Here is a 23,303-nt window from a genome sequence, read left to right on the forward strand (position 1 = left end):
AGTGTGGTGGCAAAAAAATGTCAAAATCACCACCACTCACCTCTGGATTTTCTTCTTTTACTCTTCGTGACTGTAAAACAATTGCGTATCCATTAATACGCGTGCACACAAAATGACACAAACATAAACTGTGCACACGCTAGCTCACCATCGTCAACGTCACTTACCTTTTCTTGAGAAAAAGCTGCCTTCCCTTCTTCACTTTTCTCATCCATCTCGTCGTCACTCCACTCCCAGTCACCGTCCTCGGTTTTATGAAGGTGACCGCTTGACCCAGGAACTCTTCTCACCTGAATCAAAACACACCCGCCCAGAGTTTTCACTAATAGAACATGAACACTGCTCGCTGGTGCTGCTTGTTGGGTCGGACAGCACACATCTACTCTGGAAATACCCTGAGTGGTTATGAATTCAGGCAGAGCCGTTAATAACCCAAAAAGACTACACAGCCTGCAGACTCTCACACTTACCCTCTTCCCAAAGATACTGTGTTCTTGAAACTACACACCAAGAACAAAATATTATGGAAGACTACCACGCGTGTCAGCCACAGGGATCAAACCCATCTTTCACTTTTGCTTCAGTTAAACTTTATTAATTACTACACATTAAAGGCCATGTGGCTGGCTTCAAGACTGCCTAAAGAAACGCAAGCAAGCAACAGACTGCTGACAGAGGGAAGTGGGGTAGGGTGGGGGGATCAGGCAGCCTAATGAAGCATACCCGTCTAGGACTGATCAGCAATCTAAAGCCTCTGTCAAAAAAGCAAATACCCTTCTGTTGCCACCATGTTCTTGTTCAGAACCTGATGTCACACTGGGTTTCCCAGGATTCTGCTCAACCTACCTGAGCAAAACAAAACACCATCAGACTATTCTTCACACACCTTGTAACACTTCTGAGACTTGGAGGATTGCTAGAAACACAGCCAGAAAATCAGCAGCCATGCCAGATAGCCCAAACAGGTTATAGCAGTCTTCTGCAGGGATTTCAAACATTTATTTGAACTAGGGTAAAGATGTGATTCAAGATATGCTTTTCAAATGCCTGTGTGGTTGAAACTTTTTAAGGACAGGATGACGGAGAATGATGAGCCTCTAACCAAAGTAATTTGCCCTAAAAAAAAAGTCTGAGATGTAATTGAACAAAGCAATGTAGCAGCAAATGTGTGAACGTAACAGCCAGTGATCCACTGATTCAGAGGAACTTCAGGGGAAAGGGACCCTGGAGACGGCCTAGTTCAACCCCCTCATTTTACAGATGAGGCTATAAAGGTCCAGAAAGTGACCGAAGATCACAAGGCTAGAGGGACAAAATCAAGGCAAGAATAAAAGCCCTCAGATTCCCATTCAAATGCAAATCTTATGCCTCCCGAATGGTAACTGAAACTGAAGTGGTCTAAAAACATCCTGCAAAGACTTTGAAAGACTTATGATGTGAAGAAACACTAATTTCCATAATAGAAACTAGTTAGTTACATCATGGGAGCCTCATTAATCCTGAGGGAAATTCCACAGATCGTAAATGTAAAGTATTTAATATACACTTTCAATCAACATCAATTCGCAATCAACACAGGCTCCGGGCTGGGTCTGACTTAAAGGTGTTATCCTGTAGAAACTGTAAAAGCAAGCCTGACCATTTGGTCTAGAAGATCTGAGTTCCAGGATGAAAAGTTAAAAAGTAAAAAGTTCTTATTCATAATTAAAACAGTTATGCTTAATTAGGGGAGAAAAAAGCTTCTCTCCATCTAAAAAAAAAAAAATGAATTCAAATTGGAAACAACCCTTTCTGTGCTTGACATAAGAGATTTTTTCCATTTACATATTCGGAGTCATTGGAAAAGACCTATTCTAATGATAGTGCTTATATATGCTGGCAAAATACTGTAGGGAAAAAAATGCTGAAATGAACTTCAACACTTTCAGAACAGACTGCTCTTTAAAACTACAAAGAAATGGGTAGGAGAAGAGAAATTAATTTTCTGTTGACATATACAGTAAAATTATTTTCTTAGCAATACTAATCATGATGATAGTAACAGGAAAATCTGTTAATGACTATATTAAAAGATAGAATTTAAAGCCACGTCTATTACAAAACATACTATTAACTAAGAAGTGAGAAAACAAGGAAAACTGTTATCAGAAATAGAATAAAACTCTACCATTACTGAAACTGCAAAAACGAACCATGGTTGACAAATTGGTATTCTTCAAGTACTAATACTTAAGAGATTACACCAAGGAAATCTCTCCAACAGCAGAGATAGTACAGCTTTACACCCTAAAATTTTGTTTCTGCCCTTTTTTCCTGTTTACAAAATCTGTCAGTTTTGTTTCTACAGGCAGGATCCAACCACTGACAATAAAATGGCCACCTTCTATTTTATTTTAGAACCCCGGCTATCTCCCTCCTAATTTTATCTGCCGGAAGAGAGACAAAGCAAAATGTCTAAGATAATAGCCTCAGACAAAGCCTTTAAGTCATAAATATTGAACAAATGCAGAAATTATAAAATCTATATAGCATAAAATACTGGTACAGGAGCAGCAAGAATAAGAATACAGTTTTGTGACGAGCATTCGCTTGGTTTACTGGAAGGAAAAGAACTTGAAGCATCATTTCAAACCCACCCAGGTTTCATGGTATCTTTACGTGACACTGATCTCCACTGAAGAGACCAGAAAGCAATTCGAGGAAGATACATCCTTGCAGGGAGTTTGCAGGGACTCCAGGAAACAACTTCTACCTTACAAAGTCAAGGCAACCAAGTTTCACATAGTTTAACAAACAGGGTTCTTAATTAGGAACTGAGGAATACTCTACCAACTAAAAATTTCCAAAAAAGATGTGTAAAGGCTTCTGTCCTTCCCCATCTTCCACAGCGACAAGGATGGGGATTGTTCACCGTCAGAATCTGCACTGCGTTACCACTGCATTGTTCTCATTCTGTCACATAATTTAATCACTTAATAAAGCCAAGAGGTGGTATCTGGGGGTTAAACAAAAGAATCCGATGCTTCTCAGAGAAATGGGCTCAGTAATAAGCTCACAAATTCCTCAGGTCAAGCAGTGAGGTGAGACCAAGTTTTACACGCAGCAACATTCAGTCCCATGACTGGGAATAAAATACAACGAGCAGTTCTACTGACACGTCATACCTCTGAAGAGGAGAGCAGTATTTCCTTCCCTTTCTCGAAACCACGTCTTTAGGAAAATCCATTTTACAAAATGAACCAAAGTTCTGATTCCCACCAGAAAAGAAGTCAGATTCAGACACCCAGAGGAACTGGCTACGTCTGGTGGCCATGGATGGGGTCATGTGTCCAAAGCAGAGGTGGGATTGGAGCAGCCAGGAGTAGGGAATGGCAGCAACAAGGGAAAGTCACTGGAGCACTCTGTCTAGTCTCCCCAGGGGTGCCGCTCTGAACAGGAGCTTTCAATAAATATCAGGGCCCAGGATCTCTGTACAACATCCCAGGTTGCCACCTGGCCCGACACCAAAACAGGGAGAGAGAGATGAAGGACAGACAGCAGAAGACAGCCAGCAGGTAAGCTCCCCATACAGGTGTTAAACGTGTTAGACATTAAAGCGTGTTTCTCTAACAAAGGATGACTGTGATCCAAGAGAAACGGACCAAAATTTAGCAGAATTTGTCCGAACTTTCCCGGCGCCTCTTGCCGAGGCACTTGCCAGCTGCTTCCCCAGCTACATGAACTTCTCCCCGGAGGTAGGATTTCCGAGTCTCCTCGGAATGACTTGCCCATCAGCAGGAATGCTGCGCCCCACTTCTCTTCCGCCTGTGGAACGTACAACCTGACCACAGCCTGAACCCAAGTGATCCAGACGTGGTAGAAAGCAAAACACAGTAACTCTTCCTTGATCAGGCATTCTACTGACCAGAGTGTAAAAAATGTTTCTAATTAACTGCTGTTTATAATGTCCTTGAGGCACTGCCAAGCGAACAAAAAGCCTTCTAAATCATCAAAAAGAAAAAAAGAAAATCAGACTCGGTAAGGTTTCAGCAGTAAATATTTTACTTTTCCCCTAGTTTATGCTCTGACATTGCCTCCTATGACCTCTGTGACACCTCTGTCCCCCAACTACCGCACGGCCTGTGCTCTCTAGCCCTTGGCCTTCCCCTGCCTCTTCCATCAGCCCCTCCTGGCTTCACCCCATCTTATAAGGTCTGGAGCCCACAGTGGACTCTGCTGACACTGCACGTACTACCCCCCTCCCCGTACAAGTCACACCAGAGGAGGAAAGCTGGGAGCTCACCAAACATCCTTCAGCCCTGAGTGAATGGAGACTAGCCGTGCTGCCTGGTGCCACTGTAGGAGCTCACTGGCCACACGCCTAGGTGGGGCACCAGTGTGGCCACAGCCCAGCCACCTAAGGGGGGTGCGGGAGGGGGTCCTGGACCAGCAGCAATAGCATCGCTGGGGAGCTTATTAGAAATGCTGAAACTTGGGCCCCACTCCAAACACACTAAATCACAATACTCCTTTTAGCAAGAGTTTCAGGTGATTCATATTCTCACTCAGGTTGGAGAAGCACTGCCCTCATCGCTCATTGTTCACCTGTTCCCTCTCCCCACCCCATACCAGCTGTTATTTATATAAGAGAGTTACTATCCTCTGGGAACTTTAAATACATGAACTAACTTAATCCTCACAGTAGCCTTGTGAGTTGAGAATCATTTTACTCCCCCATTTTTCTGAGAGAAAACCGAGGTGCAGGGAAGTGAAACACCTGGCCCAAGCCCATACAGCTGGGAGAGACGGTGCCAGGACAGGAAACCAGGAGTCTAACCCCAACTTTCCAGTGTCAGGCTCTGTTACTGTGGCTCACAAGGGAGCCCAGCCTACCCAGCACCAGCCATTTCAAATAGCTTCACCTGCCACTCTGGGCACACCAAGTCCATCCAGCCTATACCCGAACCTTCTACGTGTTTCTGATCAGCTCCTTCGCACTCTTTCTCCCCTTTGCCTCTTTCCCTCCTGTGTGTAGGAAAATGGATCCCTTTTCTTTTTTTTTTTAATTTTTAATGTTTTATTTATTTCTAGGAGAGAGAGAGAGAGACAGTGTGAGCAGGGGAGGGTCAGAAAGAGAGGGAGTCACAGACTGAAACAGGCTCCAGGCTCTGAGCTGGCAGTCAGCACACAGCCCGGCACGGGGCTTGAACCCACGAACCGCGAGATCGTGACCTAAGTGAAAGTCGGACGCTTAACCGACTAAGCCACCCAGGTGCCCCAATGGATCCCTTTTCTTTTAAAAGCCAATGCCTCCTGTGTGCTCATTTATCCATACACTCATTCATTCCTTCAAAACACTTACTGCCAGGCCCTGCTTCGCCACATCCACCACGAACACATTCAATTCTTCTAAACCTGTGCCCAAAGGGCGGGGTGGGGGGAGGCTCAGTTTTTGCTTCTTCCAGGAGCAGTCAATCTGTCCCTCTCCTCCCACTCCCACTCCCAGCGTCTTCCTGAAGATGGTCTCTAACTGCTGCCTTCACTTGCTCAGCCCATCCTCACTCTTTAATCTCATACAAAATACTATCTGTCCCCAGCAGGCCACTCGAGCTGCCTCTCCCCTGCAAGATTTAATGACTTCACACTTGTGTAATGTAACACTCCTCTCTGTTGCCCTAACGTTATCTGGTGGACACAGCTGAATCCCATTCGTTTACTTCTCGCCCTCTCCACATCTGTACCGCTTCTCCTACTTTTCTCTGTCCTGCCGTCTCCTACTGTTCTTTGTTCCGTCTTTACCGCACACATGGACTCCAGACGCAGTCTCCTCCAGAGAGCACGTGGTCCCCAGTGGCCTTCCATCTCTCTAAGCTGATGACCTTGGAACAACTTTGGTCTCTCAGTCTTGTTTTCTGAATGCTTTGTGGGATATGAATATCAGATCAATTCCTAGTGAGCCATCTCCAACCCACTCATTAATGCTCAGCCCCCGGCCTCATCCTGACATCCTTCCAGCGATGCCTACCTTACTCAGCTGGCTCACACTGGCTCCGAAGAGCCCACTGTTAAAATTTTGGAAAGTCTGCGGGGCGCCTGGGTGGCTCAGTCGGTTGAGCTTCCGGCTTCGGCTCAGCTCATGATCCCATGGTTTGTGGGTTCGAGCCCCACCTCGGGCTCTGTGCTGAAGGCTCAGAGCCTGGAGCTTGCTTTGGATTTTGTGTCTCCCTCTCTCTCTGATACTCCTCTGCTCATGCTCTGTCTCTCTCTCAAGAATAAACAAACATTAAAAATTTTTTTTTAACTTTTGGAAAGTTTGCAAAACAGCTGGCTTTATACTGGTTGCATACAATTGGCCCCAGTAGAAGTATTTACACAACAGAAACTGGAAAACAGTACAAATTAGGATTTGCACCCCCCCCCACCGCCAGAATGCCAGTTTTCAGTGTTCACCAGCACAGCCCTGGTGCTAAGACTCACCTTATGGGGACGTTATAAACCTGGACCAAGACATTTGACATGAGCTTAGGAGTTATTCCTGGGAGTAAATATTTTACAGTGGCAAATATCTCAATTCTATTGTACAAGCCTCACAAACTTCATCTTTAAAAACAACACACACAAGTTGACTTTTATGTACCAAACCTACAGCAATCAAGGTACAGTTGAGGGATGGAACTATCTTCACATTACCCAAACTGATACGTATGGCTTGGGCTAACATTTCTTATGAAAGCACCATGAGGAAACACAGTGTGCTCCACTTTTTAAAATGCAAAGTCAGAAGAGCAGACTCTGAAAAGTTGTTTTAGATGATGCAAACATTAGATCTGTGATGATTGAGGCCAACACTGCCAGTCGAGAGCCTAACTAATATTGCTTAAGACAAAGAAAGGAAAACGAGTGACGTATTTTCCAAATAAAAATGTTCTGTATAATGTGTATTAACATAGTTACATAGAATTGTTAATTTTTTTTGGTAGGTATTTTGTTACTTCATCTATGTCCCTAAGTGTTCCTATATTCAAACTCACCAGAAAACTTGCTTCTCTAATCTTTAGATTTGGAAACAAAAGTATCCCATTATTTTCACGTTACTTCTATTATTAGGAATTTATGATAAATTCTGCAGACAGGATCAAGAATTTTACCCCTGATAGTTTTTCTGTAAGAGGGGAAATACATATCCTTGCCAGTCAAAGCAGAGAATTAAGTTCTCAAACTTCCCATAAACATTAATGTGACAAATCAATGGTAAACATAACTGTCACTGGAAAAATTATTTATTTTGTTCATAACAATTTGGAACCTTGATTATTTGGTAAAATAGGAGAGAAGTAAAATGTGAAAGATAGAAAACTCCTGATCTATGTTACATTTCTGTTTTTACAGTCCAACCCCAGAAGAATAAAAATACATTAATGTATTATTTCTATTGAACATCTCTCAACAGAAGTTGTCTATAGAAACTGTCTGCATGTAGCATTCACTGGATATTGGCTTAATAAGGCATAGATTTCCTATAAATTGTTTCAGACACGAAATATTTAAAATAAAATTCCATTTGGGGTTAAAATAAAACAACCCTTCGGAAATTCCTTCCCCCTCCCCTGTCCCCTGTCATCATGGTCAAGGGGCACAATCATATAGAGTTCCTAACATGATGCCTGGCACATGACAAAGAGTTAAGACATGACAGGTGCTGTTAGCATTATTGAATTTCCTCTTCCTCACAACCCAAATCTATCAAATGTTATACTCTGCAAATTCTACTTCCTCCACTGCCACTGTGCTAGATCAGCCCCCCTCCCCCTCAACGTTGTTTTTTTTTTTTTGTCTCTTCTATTAAAACAAACTGCTTATCAATCCCCTGGCCACTAACCTCCTGCCTATTTTATCCTTCATATTTCCACTAGTCACACATTAGCACTTTCTCAAAAAAATGGACAAGAACTCACTATCGCCTATGAGTCCAAATTCCTTAACATTCAAGTCTCTCTATACCCTAGCCCTAAAATACCTGTCCAAGACTTCTTTCCCACCGTATCCCTTTAGACACCCCACACCAGCTATATACAAGTTACATATTTTCATGACTCTACCTTCTTACATGTGTATTGCACACATGCCTTGGCCTGTTTACATGATCTGCACTTCTACATTCTTATTTTTCTTCTAATGCAAGAAGTTTTTGCCAGTTCTCCCAAGAGGCATCTCTGCCTGCAACTTTATACTGTTCTATCCCGTACTACATTTAATGGATGACATACTGAACTGTCCATTCCCTCAGGGCAGAGAGCTCGGCTTAGCCTTTTTAAAGCACCACTTACTTATTCATTCAGCCAACAAAGTTTTATTCAATACCTATTCTGGTGGCAAGTTCTAGACAAAAGATAAATTGAATATAAATCCACACCATGGAGTAGTTCACAATCCAGAGAGGTGACACATTTAAGCTAATAACGTCAATAAAATGTGAGTGCTACAAGACAGATACCAGCGCTGTGGGATCGCAGAGGAGAGGACGGCATCTGCTGCAGGTCTGCCAGGAAGGCTGGTCGGTGACAGAAGGTAAGAGCTCGCAAGGCAGGGGGCGCAGGGACATTATTCCAGCAGGAGAGAAAGTAAGAACTTAACGAGTTCTGCTGACTCAGGTCACGTGGCTGGCTCACGAGGTCCTGGGGTCTAGGGGCTTGGGTCTAAGGAAATGGCTAAGAAACCTGCAAAAGCTGCAATCAAGAGCCTGTACAATAAGAAGGGCAAATTCAGATGCCTACAGAAGCCAGGCAGGCAATGGGAAGCAGACCCTGTGAGGACTGGGTGGTCTGGAGAGGACCTCTCCCCCCTACAGGGAGGGCCCAGCATTAGCTGACTGCAGCCGCAGGAAGGGGGCCGCCATGTGGCCGGATCTTCTCACGCTTCCAGAGAAGGAGATAATTTAGATTTTTATGCGAATGCTCCTGATTTTTTAAATGTTAACAAGTATGTCAAGATAAAAAAAATTTCCTCTGCACAGCTTAAAAATGATGTGTCGGTGGGATAAATCTGGCCTGTGCGTTTGCACCCTCTGTTGTACACCAAGTCAGGGGGCTTGGAATTCGGACGGCGGCAAACAGAAGGCTTCCGAGTGGGCAAGGTGGAGGGAGAATGATCAAATCTGGATTCCTGAAAGGAGAGCAGGAGAGGAACCGGGACTGGAGGGAGTCAAAGGTCAGGAAGAAGATAGCATTGTTAATTGTTCTGGTTCCTACTGACCAGAGAGTAACGAATCGCCTAAAAGCGAGGGACTTCAAACCCCATGGCAGGCAGCCTGGCCTCCGCGGGGGCTCGGCCCCGCACAAGTGCGTGGGCACCACTGTGACAGAGAACGGATGAGGACCTGGAGTCAGGACAAGCCAGTCTCGTATTCCTGATGCACAAAAATGGTGCACGCTAATGAAAAGACTGTGGTTTCAGGCAGGTTGTCAGTGAGGACTTACAGGGAAGCGAGGACAGGAGGACCCCGCTCCACAGCGACAGGGTCTGGCAGAGCTGTATCTGCCGTAATGTGGGAGATGGAAATGGACCTAATGAACGCAGTGATTTAGCTAAGGAGACTTCCAGGCAGAATACTTAAAGTGACACCCGGCTTCTGCTTGCAGTCTATGATAAAATGTGAGCAGAGAGAGAGGAGCTAAGGAACGCACTGTTACCTATAAAACTGTTCCTCGTTCCCAGACCCTCCTGATGTCAAGCGATTCTCAAAATTAAAAAATGGCTTTAATTCAGGAGCAAATCCAGGGTGTGGCTGCGTTGACGCTTTGCCGAGATTTCAGAAAGATCTAAGACTGTGTCCCCTAGACACTTTCGAACAGACCTAAGGCCTCCTAAGGACCTTACAGGAGCATAACTTACAGAAACTCTGCATGAAATAACTCGGCTTGTAAGCCATGGGTTAGACACCTTATGGGTGTCGTCCCTCCGCAGTCTCAGGGGGACTCCCAGGTGGACAATGCATCTTCAGACTTTGGCTCCTGACTGATGGCATCAAACCATGGAGATTCACAGGAAATTCACAAAGTGTTTTAGATACTTTTACTATGAAGTCATTGCCAAGTTAGACTAAAAGAAACCGCACAAGATGAAACGAGCCTTCGGATCCCCAAAATTTATGGGCCGGAAGCAGTCAGGCTACTAAGCTACAAATGCTGGCTTTTCTTATGGAACAGCTGACTTAAAGAGCAGAACAGAGACCCACAGAGAAGGACACAACAGGAACTGGTAACAGGGACCTGGCTAAATTCCAGGATGGCCACGGGATCTATATGTCTCTCGTTCTTCCGCTATGGGGCAGGCCTTTAGAATGCCTGTCCTTCGGCTGTGTTTTGGGTGTGCGTTGCGCAGCTAACTGAGGACAATCCTCAAGGGGCTATACCTATGGTAAGTGGTCCTGAGCCACCTCATTTATTTTCCTAGACCCAATTTAGATGTCAAGGCCCTTGACATTGAGCCTGAGCCTAAAGCCATAATGGGAAGAGAACTTCCAGAGGGTGTCTGAAGGGCAAAAGCATATTTTACATGTGGGAGAGATGTGAATTATTGCAGCCTGGGGGCAGACAGTGGCAAAATGCTTTTTCCAAAGATGCCCATATCAATAGCTCCCGTCCCACGTGTTTTTCCGGAAGCATGTCATTCCGCTACCAAGAGAGGGAATCCAGTGCCCACTCCTTAAATCTGGGTGGGCTTGTGCCTCACCAGGGCTAAGAGATGTGCCTTCAGGGGCCAGGTCAGAAACAGTGATGCAACTTCGAATTTGTGCACTGGAATCCTTGCAGCTGAGGCCGTTGGCTATGTGATTGGTCTGACTGCCTTGAGGCCTCCATGCTGTCAGGCAGCCAAGACTGGCCTCACACCTGACTATCTGACTGCAGCTGCATGAGATCAGAAACCCCTGACCCACTGAAACTTAATAAAATGGCTGCTGTTGTCTTAAGCTGCTGAATTTAGGGTGATTTGTTACATGGCAATAGATAATCAGAATAAGGATGGTGATAAGGTGATTTATTTAATTTCCATTTCTGTATACCTAGTAATTTTTGAAAATTAGTAGGTCATATTTGATGTCCCTTACCATGACAGATAACAGACTCTGCTATACTTTGCTTCTGGGTCAGTGTTTTCTGACTCTGGACATTCTGGGCCTCTGCACACTCAGATTTAAATTTATACTTACAAATTATTTCCATCAGACCATGTTATTACTCATTAAAACACCCGAAAGAAAAAAAAAGTCTTTTTCCATTAATCACAGATAAGTGGCTACAGCTAAATCTTGGACATTTTTGCCCGTAATTCACATTAACATTTTTTGTGACCTCTTGGAATTCAATGCTTATCTAGCTCTGCTAATATTTGGCATTCCCTTTTTCTAGAATGTAAAATGACAGAATAAAGGAATGAGAATATTAAAATGTTCTGTAGGCAATTAGAGAAAGTTCTAGAGAAATAAGGACTTTAATAATTCAACAACAATTCAAAACACTAAGCTAGTTCAGTGAAGGACACACTTGTAGCAACTTTCTTACAATGCGTTAACATTTTCCAATGTGAAAAGAAATCAAATTTGATAAATGTTGCTCTTCAGATAATGATAATGGAATTCTGTAACTTTGGACATCCAACATGAAAGGCCAAGGTCTTGAAAGAGAATGCTCTGGAAGCTGGGAGGGAGTTATTCTGAGGAAGCAGCACAGAACACAAGAGAAGCAATTAGATTCCTTATTCTGCTTCAGTCCTATCAAACCTCCAATATGGCATTTCCCCAAGTTAGGGTGACAAAGAACAATGACAACAGCTAGGAGCCAGGAAAGTAGCATCCAATTTTGCAACTATTGTCTTTGAGAATTAAAGCCCCCGCTGGAATAGGCGCCAAGCTGATCTGTAACTTCAGCTAATAAAGAAAACAATGGGAACGTTCTGTCCTGGTAAGACAAATAACACAGATGAGAAAACACACTTCATGTAAAACCAAAGGGGAAAAAAAAAGAAAGAGAAAATAAACGGCTGGCAGCAGGAGCAGAGGGGAGGCTGCTGTGGGTGCGGCAGTAAGTTACAAAGTTAACTTAATTGCAGGAGGGGTGGGAATGAGAAGAGCCTGCAGCCAAGAGAATGTGGCTCCAGGCAGGAAGCACAGCCGATTTCCAGAACCAGAATTCTAACAAGCAACAGAGGATCATCGTGATGGCCAGTTTTAAGGGTCTACTTAGCCATGCTACAGTCCTCAGCTATTCAATCAAACGCTAACCTGGACATTGCAATGAAAGCATTTTAGCAGATACGATTAAAACTGGTAACTGAACTTAAACAAGGGAAATTATCTTTGATATTCTAGGTGGGCTTGATTGAATCCATTGACAGGTTTTAACTGCTGAACCGAGGTATCTCTGAAGAAGAAATTCTTGTCCAGAACAGCTCCAGCCAGGTCTGGGAATTTGGGCATCCCCTTCCTGATGGCCTGCCCTATGCATCTGAGACTCGCCTAGCCCACCCCCATAGTCACAAAAGCCAGGTCCTTGCAGGAAATCTCTTTACGTATCCCCTACTAGCTCTGTTTCTTTGGTTGAAGTCTGATTCACACACACTAAACCTGGGGGCTGACTGGTCTTGAAAAACAAAAGACAAGTTAGCTAGCAGAACAGCAAAAGCAATAACAGCACGCAGCGGTTTTTGGAATTGTGTTATTGTCTCCAAATGAAATACAACGAGAGTTGGACAAAAAGGACAACAAAACAAAAAGTATCTAAGATGACGTGAACTGCCATCACTTAATACACACTGGATTCTTACCTTGTAAAGACACCCAACATAAAGATTTGGGTTTAGTTACTGGTTAAGCATCCATCATGTTGTGTCTGAGTAATACGATCAACAATACCATCTTAACATTGTCCGGGCAACAACTACATCTGCATGCAGAATAATCACCCACGGAAAATACCCAAATGGACTCAGTTTTACAGACTCGGTAACTTTTCCACAGAATGTAGGACAGAGAACATCTGTAATATTATAATTTCACTAAGATACCTGGTTTTAAAAATAGTCACATTCGCACCAACACCTTAGAACAACTTTTAGATGTCAGTACCAAAGAGTTCCTTCATAAAAATCATCACTAACTGCCCTAAAGGTTATGTTTTAACTATTAACTCAGCTTATAATTCCCAGCTAAATGTCAGCAGCAGGTGCTCTGAAAAAGCAGCTCCCTACAGAGATTTGCAGTGTGCTCTCCATTACCAAGGGCCAAGCCTCACCACCTGGAGATACAGAACATGGCTCTTCCGTAGAAAACGAAAGCCTGCCAAGCAGCTGCTGTCCCTGTTGGGCTGCTGGCAGAGCTTTGCGGTTCTTGTTTGTCATGGTGTGGAGCTCAAATGGGGTCACGTTTATTCTTTCTGGTTGTGAGACCAATACAACATCGGTATTATGGAATAGTATACAGCTACTAATAGGTATCAAGTAGACCCACAAAATACACAAAGCAGAAAAAGCTAGCAGGGAACGAAGCATTCATCACTGTTTAACATGAAATGAAGACAGGTACATGTACACACTTCTAGGTACAATTGTATATGCACAGAACATTGCCAAAAGGGTTACAGGACTTGTAGGTAGAGAGGCGGATTTCATTTTCACAAAGTTTTAAGAACTTTAAGAAACCCCAATAAATAATAATAAGAATATCCCTCTCCCCATCGCTAGTTCTGAGCTAATTTAGAAATAAGACCAATAAATATAGAGAGGCCAAAACATTGCCCTTACTCCTTTTAAAAGTAATATTTGAGAATGTGGCTTAAATGTTTAGCTAGCCACCTTCCTTGATGAACTGACCCTCGATTTAGAGAAGACTTACCTATCCAGTCCTCAGCAAAGATGATCACCACATTCCTCCTTCACTGTAGGGCCACAGTGACCCAACTGAGCACCTCTCTCTGGAGCAGGCCAGTGCCAGCAGAAAGGGAGGGGAAAGGGCTGGGCCACATAGCTGATTTCTCCCTCCAAACTCACCAATCAGGTAAGTCACTGGACAGAGAGAGGCCAAGAATGCTTTGCTGAAGGAGAATCAGTGAAGAAGACACACTCCCTCTCCCTGTCACCCAGTATATCCTTTTACATCATTTGAATTTTTATCAGTATTATGCATGATGGTGTCAGTCAAAAAACAAGTATTTGAAAATTAAAGATGTCTGTACCTCTTTAAGGATTTTCAAACAGCATCGCAGTGTATAACATGGAAAGTAAAAGTAACGACTTTCTAATTCTAAACAGTGTTCAAAGATTATGACTTTTCCAGGAAGGGTGGGAATGATGAAAAGATGAGTTGAAAGGAAGAAATTAAAAAAGAAAGAAAGAGAGAGAGAGGAAAGGAGGAAGGGAGGAAGGGAGGAAGAAGGGAGGAAGGGAGGAAGGGAGGAAGGGAAGAAGGGAGGAAGGAAAGAAAGAGAAAGAGAGAAAGAAAGAAGAAAGAAAGAGAGAAGGCCTTCTAAAACCTTGACGTGACAATGGGGTCAGAGTAAGAGCATCAACTTATATTCACCTGCATTTATTATAATAAATGTGAAAATTTAAGATTTCCAACATTAAAAATTTTTTTTAATGTTTATTTTTTTTAGAGAGAGAGAGCACATGAAAGCTGGGTAAGGGCAGAGAGAGAAGGAGACAAGAGAATCTGAAGCAGGCTCTGCACTGTCAGCACAGAGCCTGACGCAGGTTTTGAACCCATGAATCCTGAGGTTATGTCCTGAGCTGAAGCCAGACACTCAACCAGCTGAGCCACCCAGGCGCCCCAAGATTGCCAACATTTTTCATATGTGATTTCTATGCAACAAATTCTGGAATGAAGACTCACCATTACAATAAACTATCTGGTGAAAGGACTGATCATCAAATTTTTTTTTAACACATAGGAAATGTAATGACAGGAGTTCATGCTTCCTAATGCTCTGCTTGTACATTTCTCTCCACCAGGTGGGACAGTTTGTGTTTTTTTTTTTTCTTTCTTTTTTTTTTTTTTGCCTTTAGAATGTTTACTTTGCTTCATATGTTGTAAATACAAGTTTGAAAACTAATATTTCTAAAAGAAGCATTTTTTTGTTGTCATGCTAAATAGATATTACCCTTTATTTTAGCTTATGTGCCATGAAGCAGTTTCTTTCTTTCTTTCTTTTTTTTTTTTTTTTTACAAATAGTTTATTGTCAAATTGGTTTCCATGTAACACCCAGTGGTCATCCCCACAAGTGCCCTCCTCCACAGTTTGTGCTTTTCTGTACTTTGTCTACAGAATAATGGATTCTGTTCTTTTTCTTCATCTAGCATTTGCTACAAAACTCCAAAGATATTAAGAAATGCTCCAATGTAGAAGGAAGTTTGGAGCTGGGAGAGCACATGCCCTGGGGGTAACCAGCAGTTAAATCTTTTCTGAGTCCTTACATCTAGAGTATCTTGTATTTAGTAGGTACCAAATACATTATTTGTTGAACAAGTAATATTTTTCAGCTGACAAGAAAAGCTCTGCCAAAGCAAACCTTGTAACCAGGAGAGAACTTCTCCCCATCCTCCTCCCACTGTTCCCGATGGAGACGGATGTCCAGGGCTGAGGACACAGCATCACACAGTTGTGGGGATATGAGGGGAAAGGCAAGTTAAGACCCCATTACCTCCTGAAGCCCTTTGAACCCCTCTTGTCTGGATAATCTCCAGATCCAGAACCTAATTGGAGCTTACAGCAGTGAACAAAAAACTCACTCTGTGAACCAGCACCCAATATAGACCACTGGTGCCTAACAGATACATAAGCAATGTTACTTGGATAAGTAAATAATCCCAGGCTGAAACATAAAGGCACAAGAAAGTTCTGGGTCAAGATACTTCAACCAGCAACTCTAAGGCATTTTTTCATGTCCTCAGACAACAACTACTACCCTTTGCCATCATGGACCCCATCACTCTGGTGACACAGAGTCACCACAGAGTATAAGGAATTCAGGGAGGCTAAAGGGCCTAATTTATTCTACCTTCTTAAGCAAAGCAACAGCTGCTGTCAAGAAAACTCTGAGCCATCCTCTAAGAATCTGAAAATCCTGAGAGGAAAGGCATGGTTCCAAATGCCAAATAACATCAAAGCTGATGATCAAAATGGACGGGCCCATCTGCCTCTGAGACGACATGTTAATATCCTACCATGCTGAGAATAATTCAAAGAAGCAAACAAGTCCATGTTGGTTTGCTGAAATCATGTTTCCTTTGTAACTAACTCATTTTGCTATCCTACTATCTGCAAAGGGCAGAGACTTCCGATGGAGTTTAGTTGGAAAAAACACACACACAACACTGACTTATACTTGGGTTTGAAAGAGTAAAGGGTCTGATTCCAGCCCAAGTTTGGACTGATAAGAAGAGCCAATGATCACATCACTAGGTGTCTATGCAGAAGCATGACTCTTATTTATTTTTTGTTTGAGTGTGCATGCATGCGCATGAGTATGAGAGCACAAGAGGGGGGAGGGGCAAAGAGAGACAGGGAGAGTGAGAATCTTAAGCAGGCATCACGTCCAGCACGGAGCCTGATGTGGGGCTCAATCTCACAACCATGAGATTGTGACCTGAGCCGAAATCAAGAGTCGGACGTCTAACTGACTGAGCTACAGAGGTACCCCGTGACTTAACATTTAAATTTCTACCCTCTCCCATTCCATCTCTCACTATAGATCATTCTACCAGAGCTGTCATCCTAAGTCTCACCCATTCAAAAGTCTCAGAAAAGAATGGGGACAAGGAATCTCTTGCATGGTCATTTCCAGGGGAGGCTCAAGCCTCCAAGTAGGATGAGAGGAACCGCCCAGACCACTGCCACATCCTGGGTGGGACAGCATTATCGGCACAGAAACACAATCTAGCTGTGGTGTTGTATTCCTTGATTTGTGGGCCAGGAAAGCAGAAGGATTATCATGTTGCGTGCAGAAAGAGTGACACACATCCCACAGAAGGGTCAGAAGCAGGTGAGGAACAGACCTTCAACTCCCTCCCGTTCTTGGCTACTACATTTTACTATATTCGCTTTTGCTAAAGCTTTATGTAAATGGAACTGTTCATACATGTATATAAGGTGAGAATAGCATAATGAACCTTATTTAGCCCCCTCCATGGAGTGTTCATGTCTACAATCCCCACCCTCTTGCTTCAGTATTTTGAAAGCAACTCTTAGACATTGTATCATTTTACCTGTAAACGCTTCAGCACACTGTCTCCTACAAAGGACATTTTAAAACATGATCACAGTCTCATTTTCACAAACAACAAAATCATCAATAGTTCCTTTGCAGAATTTACTACCAGTCTATGTTCAATCTTGTCCCACGGTCTCAAAATGTGTTTTTCAGTTTGTTTATTCAAAACAGGATCTAAACAAGGTCCACATGTGGTCCACACTGCTAAGTCTGTAGCGGTTCTTAGTGGGGGCTCTCATGGGAAGCTGGCCGTCCTACCCATGGCGGCAAGCTCTGCTCTAGATGCTGCTTTTTCAACTACAAGGACAGTATAAGAGCTTCATTATTTTCCCATTCCTCACAGGAAACACCACCTCCACAGGGATAATACTCATGTCCTTTACATCACCAGGAAAATTAATTCTCAGTAATAAATAAAAGCCATGATGAAGGCCCCAGTGTAAAAAGGCTCTAGCCAGGAGTTTTATTTCTGGGATAATGTCTCAACTCTGCTTCAATTCAATACTGAAAAGGGCCATAAATTCTATTTTTGTTAGTTCGTTTAGTGCTAAAAGGAGATTGCCAGCAAAGCAAAATAAGTCACATAGATTTCCCTGTAAAAGATTCTGAAAAATCATATATTTTAATCATGTAGTTTCCAAACGAAGACAATATCAACCACTGATTTTAAAAAGAAACCAAGAAATAACACAGTTATGTATTCTCAAGTTTTTTCTTTTTTTCAACATTGGAGCTTCTGAGGAGAACAAATGTAGACACAAAAGAGTTTCACAAGTCATCCAAGTCTCCCTGTGGCATCTGGTCCTCTTCCTTAAGAATCTAATCCTCTCATCACATCTGCTAATCAGTAGAAAACTAAGTATACTTGGGTACCATCATTTTGTTTTTTCATTTTCTGTCTAATCCCAATAGAAGTCCAATGGCTGATCTGCAGATAGCTAAGAACTAAAAAGCAGAAGGCACCCAAAAAATTGAGAAAATGTTTTAGGTCTTCAGTCAAAAGGCTGTGTGTGTGTGTGTGTGTGTGTGTGTGTGCATGCACGCGCGCACATGCATGTTATGTGTGTGTGTGGCCAACATACTCCTGAGCTATCATATGCACACCCCAAGCCCTACTCTCCTGTGATTTGCAGGCACGTGAACTGGTCTACTCTACCGTCTCCATTTGAGATGAGGGCTCCCAAAGAGTGCCTCAAGCTCAACTCATTCAAATCATTCAGTATCTTCCTCAGTAAATGTTTCTTCCTCCTACCTTCCAGTCTCTACATCAGAAAGCAAGTTAAACCACAGCTTTTCCCAAAATCTTCCCATCCCTCACCATCCTCCCAACTGCCCATCCCCAAGAAAACCTTTCAAAAACTAGTCATGTCAACTCTGCTTCCTAAATCTCTCTTCTACCTGTTCTTTAACTATTCTACCGAAAGTCCCTAACCATCCTCACCTGGCCTGAACATCTATCTCCCTACCAACCTGGCTGTCGGTTCCAGTCTCGCCTCTCCAAACCATCCTCCACACTGCTGTCAAGGAGGCCATTCTAAAAGCAAACTAGATCATTGCACATCTCTGCTGAAATTCTTATCACAGTTCCCCAGAGCTTTCAGGGAAAACAAAACACAAACTGAAGAAGGCTAAACTCCTCAGCAGGACATGTAAGACATTTTTGTTATGGGTCCTGCCCACCTCTCCAGCCTCACCTCTGTATATCTTCCCTCTACTTCTATCATATAAACAACTGCTATTCCAATACATTTCTAAGTATTTGCCCATGCTGGTCCCCCACACATGATAAGCACCCCTTACTTCTGCAGAAGGAAGACTGCCACATATCACACACCGGACAAGGAAAACACCATGTCCCCGATGCAGCCCTTGCCCACCTCCCCCTCTGCCCTCCTCTTTCTGCCCCAGCTCTCTGTGGATCATTTCATCATAGCATTTTTCCTGCTTGACCTCCTGGCCAAATCCTTCCCCAATCTGTGGGGCGTCCACCCCCAAGCCATCCAGGCTCAAATCCATACTGTCAACTTTCATTCTTCTCTTGGGTTACTCACAGAAAAAAGACCATTGTCTTGTCTTTGTAGCCCTACCTCAGTCCCAGAACTTGATACATGACAAGAACATATACACCAATGAGTACTGTCTTGGTGAACCACTGCCCTTCAGAATCCCCCGTGACACACCTACCTCACTCTTCTTCTGCCTTTTCCCCACGGAGCTTCTGAATATACACAAGTCTCCACTGGCCTCAAAAATCTTCTCACAACCGAGCTACGGAAGTCTCTTCCTGCCCTTTACCGTCAAACTTTGAAAAATAACCCACTTGCACTTCCGCATCATCTCTTTACTCATTAAATTGGACTGTCCATCTTCTCCCCTTACTATTAAAATGGAGCTAAATCCAATGTCCTTTTATAAGACCTCATTGTCCTTACCCTCCCTGTGAAATTCAGAATTGCTGACCACCTCCAGTGGTCAGGAACCATTCTGGCTTCTGGCTCCTGTGACAGCACTTTCTCTTTCTCCTCCAACAGCTCTCTCCATCCTCCACCTGGCCCATAACCAGTCCCCCAGGACTCCCCTATCCTCTCTGTACTGTCTTCCTTGGCAATCTCATCCACTCACATGGTATCCACAATCATCCCCGTGGAGAAAACTGCTAAATATAGCTCTTCAGTCACAGTCTCTCCTGAGCTACACATTTCCTTCAGTCAATAGGACACTTTCAAATGGAGGTCACAATGGAAATAGATGCCAACATGCTTGGCATCCATCTTCCACACTAAGGGGACCCCCACAACCATCCTCCTGTGCATACAGCCCCAAATGTTTTCTGCTGCCTTCCTTCTGTGCCCTTCCCTTCCATACTGGGTCATTTACTAGGTTTCAAGTCTAGCCCTTCAACAGCATTTACTCATGTTCTTTTCTCCCTACACCTCTGCAACAACTCTGGTTTGGATTCTCATGCCCTCATGCCTCGGAGCCTTTACAGATCTGCCAGCCCATTTCTCCTCCATCAGACTGCCCCGGACTCTGCACCACTTCCAACCCAGCTTTTCCAGCAGTCGCTTCCCTGCTGCCACAGTATCCGTGACTGGCTCCCCATAGCTTACAGCACCACGTCCCAAACCCAACACTTATGACCTATGGCTCTTCACATCCTGGACTCACTCCAGCTTTGAGATCTCACCCCCTACTGGTTCTCTTCATGCAGGCTTTACTGTAGCCCAGAAAGATGCCTGATCACACACCTGACCTAGGTCATCTGTTAAATTTCCAGGTCCTTCTCAAGACCCAATAAGGCAGAACTCCCAAGGGGTCTTTGGGACAGGCTCAGTGCCAAAAAGGAAGGAACTTTCAGGAGTAGATGTATGGGGGAGGGGAAGGAAAGAGGGTGAGAACTGAAGAAAGAGCCTAAAATCAACTGGTTTAATTAGCTAAATTAATTGTCCCCCACAGCACTGACATCTGCTACTAAAACCAAATTATAGTTCTGAAGTAAGAAAAAGAGGAAGGAAAAATGTTCAAATCCCCACTAACATCAGAGATCTTTACTGAGTTTTCTAGCCCCTCAGGGTAGTTCTCTCACTTTAGTCACTAAACTTTCTCAAAAATCACCCATAACCTTTCTATAAACATAAAGACCTACAAAGACAAAGGGTGTGCTTTCCTTGTCCTTGTCAAAAGACAATTCACTGATCATGTTCACAACGAAACAAGATCGGTTTAGAATCCGGGACTAAATATCTTATGTCAATAGGTATTACTTTCCCAAGAAGAATAACTGAAGCAGAAACGCTAATCCTTAATATGTCTATTGCATTTCATTTTAAGCATTAATTACAGTATCTACTTCAGTCGCTAAATATAGGGTTTTATAGTTCAGGGTTAAGTAGTTTTCTATTTTTTCACGCCACACACACAAAAACATGTCTTTTAATCTAACCATATTATAAAATGTGTTTGAAATTGTATTGCTTGAAATTTTTGGAATATAAAATTGATTCACATTTATTATTGAAAATTTAGGGAACTAAGAAAAAGATGAAGTGAGATTCCTTCCACTAGGCGACAGTACAACATAGCAGTTGTACCAACAAAAAGGCTTTTGGATCAGACAGAGACGACCCCGGTTCCAACCTGACCGCTCAGTGGACATCATTCCTTATGCCAGGTCTCAGTGTCTTCACCTGTCAACCTGACTGGTAATACCTACCTCGTCAGGTTACTACAAGGACAAATGAGACAATGTGAGTAAGACATTTAATCCACTCCCTAAAACTTAGTGTGTGCTCAAAAATGGTGTTTCGAATTGAATGCTACTCTAGAAAAAAACGAAAAGTGGTTACGTCCTCAGCTTCAAAAACTCTCAAAGAATGAATCACTGTGGACTACACCCAAATGCATGGAGTTTAAAAACCTACTGCAGACTTACCTACTTCCTTAAAACTATGTGGCCTAGAACTATTTTTGGATATCTGAGATCATCATTATGAACACTGATAATAAATGGATGAAGATGGCATCAGGCCACAATTTTTCTCTAAGGTCTCCATACAGGAAGAAGGATATAGCACTCAGGTTACAATGTTATAATGAGATTTAAAGTATTAATGATATAATGTCTGAGATAAAGATAAACTTCCTTATGAGACCTTTTCCATATTTATATTCTGAATTATGCTCTTATAAATATATATGTCAAATCAGTGAGCACAGAATAAAAAACGCTGCACGGGACATAGCTGTGCCCCAAATAGCACAGCGTAGGGAAAGAACAGGCTACTAACTTACTACTCTAGGACCCTTTCTTGCCACATACTACTGTGCAGCCTTGTCCTGCTAAACCAGATCTCCTAACACCGGCCTGGGTAAAAGTTGACAAGTACTACCAAGCAGACCATTTTCTCTGGCCCTCTGAAACTCTTCGGGCAACATACTGCACTCAGAGATGACAGCTTTGAGATGCCAGAGTTCTGACCACATCACTGCTGACAACTTTTTAGCTACTCAAGACCCTTTCCATACCACAGCTGTCTGAAATAGGAGTACCCCGCCTGAAAACGCGCACCAGTGACTGTATTTGTTCCAGTATCTGTTTCACCTTGTCACTAAGCCTTATGCATTTTCAGGTCTTTTTAACAAAGGAACGTTCCTCATTTAAGTTCTACAGAACAGAGACTTTGTCCAGCTTGTTCTTCCCTGAATCCCAGAGCCCAGTTTTCTAACTGGCACATTCCAGTTCTTCAACCAAGATCTGTGGAATGAATAAATGCATACAATTACTAAATTCTTGAGTTTGTATCAGCAGGTCACATGATGTTGATTTAGAACATTTGACTGAATCACATTCTATAAAGGTACTAAGAGGGGTGCCTGGGTGGCTCAGGAGGTTAAGCCTCCAACTCTTGATTTCGGCTCAGGTCATCATGGCAAGGTTCATGGGGTCAGGCTCTGCGCTGACAGCACGAAGCCTGCTTGGGATTCTCTCCGTCTCTCTGCCCCTCCCCTGCTCACATTTGCTCTTTCTCAAAATAAATAAATAAACTTAAGGAAAAAAGGTACTAAAATCTAGCTCTTAGTAGGTGCTTCTTTGTGTGCTTTTCGTTTTACAAACGTATCTCCAATACCTACCAGAGCTGGGCAAACAGGTATTACAGAGTCTGAAAAATGGAGTCCCGTGGCAGCCCGGAGGCTTCACAGCAAGCTAACACGAACCCTTTTTCTGAATACACACAGGGTAAATCAAACAACTGTGCAAAACAGTACTAAGTAATTACTAGACTCGCTCTTCTTTACTCTTCTTTAATCCAACACCCCAACCTAGAATGTACCTAGCACATTGTAAGCACCCAATAAACATTTGACTTTTTAAAAAAATCAAGTGCACACATTTTAATAAGCAAAATAAATACTTGCTGCAAGTATCCCTTGCTGCAAGGGAAGGAGGGAGCAACAACTGTTAAGTGTCCATTTCTCACTCGAGGGCTGCATAATCCTTTTATATTAGCATCCTCTACATCTCCTTACAGGAAGACTAGAAATCCCTGTCAATCACCAGGTGA

General features: G+C 43.1%; 1 protein-coding gene across 1 annotated transcript in view; it reads right to left on the reverse strand.

Annotated features, from left to right (window-relative positions):
• Positions 1 to 23,303, reverse strand: part of STK39 (serine/threonine kinase 39) — a 258,475-nt gene that overhangs the window by 130,486 nt on the left and 104,686 nt on the right. The window contains exons 12-13 of the mRNA XM_077751175.1: positions 168 to 290; positions 41 to 70 (exon numbers count right to left, since the gene is read on the reverse strand). Of these exons, the coding sequence (XP_077607301.1) occupies positions 41 to 70; positions 168 to 290 (153 nt within the window). The remainder of the gene's footprint in view (positions 1 to 40; positions 71 to 167; positions 291 to 23,303) is intronic.

Source organism: Crocuta crocuta, unplaced genomic scaffold, assembly GCF_008692635.1.
Source record: "Crocuta crocuta isolate KB4526 unplaced genomic scaffold, BGI_CrCroc_1.0 scaffold219, whole genome shotgun sequence".
Classification (NCBI taxonomy): Eukaryota; Metazoa; Chordata; class Mammalia; order Carnivora; family Hyaenidae; genus Crocuta; species Crocuta crocuta.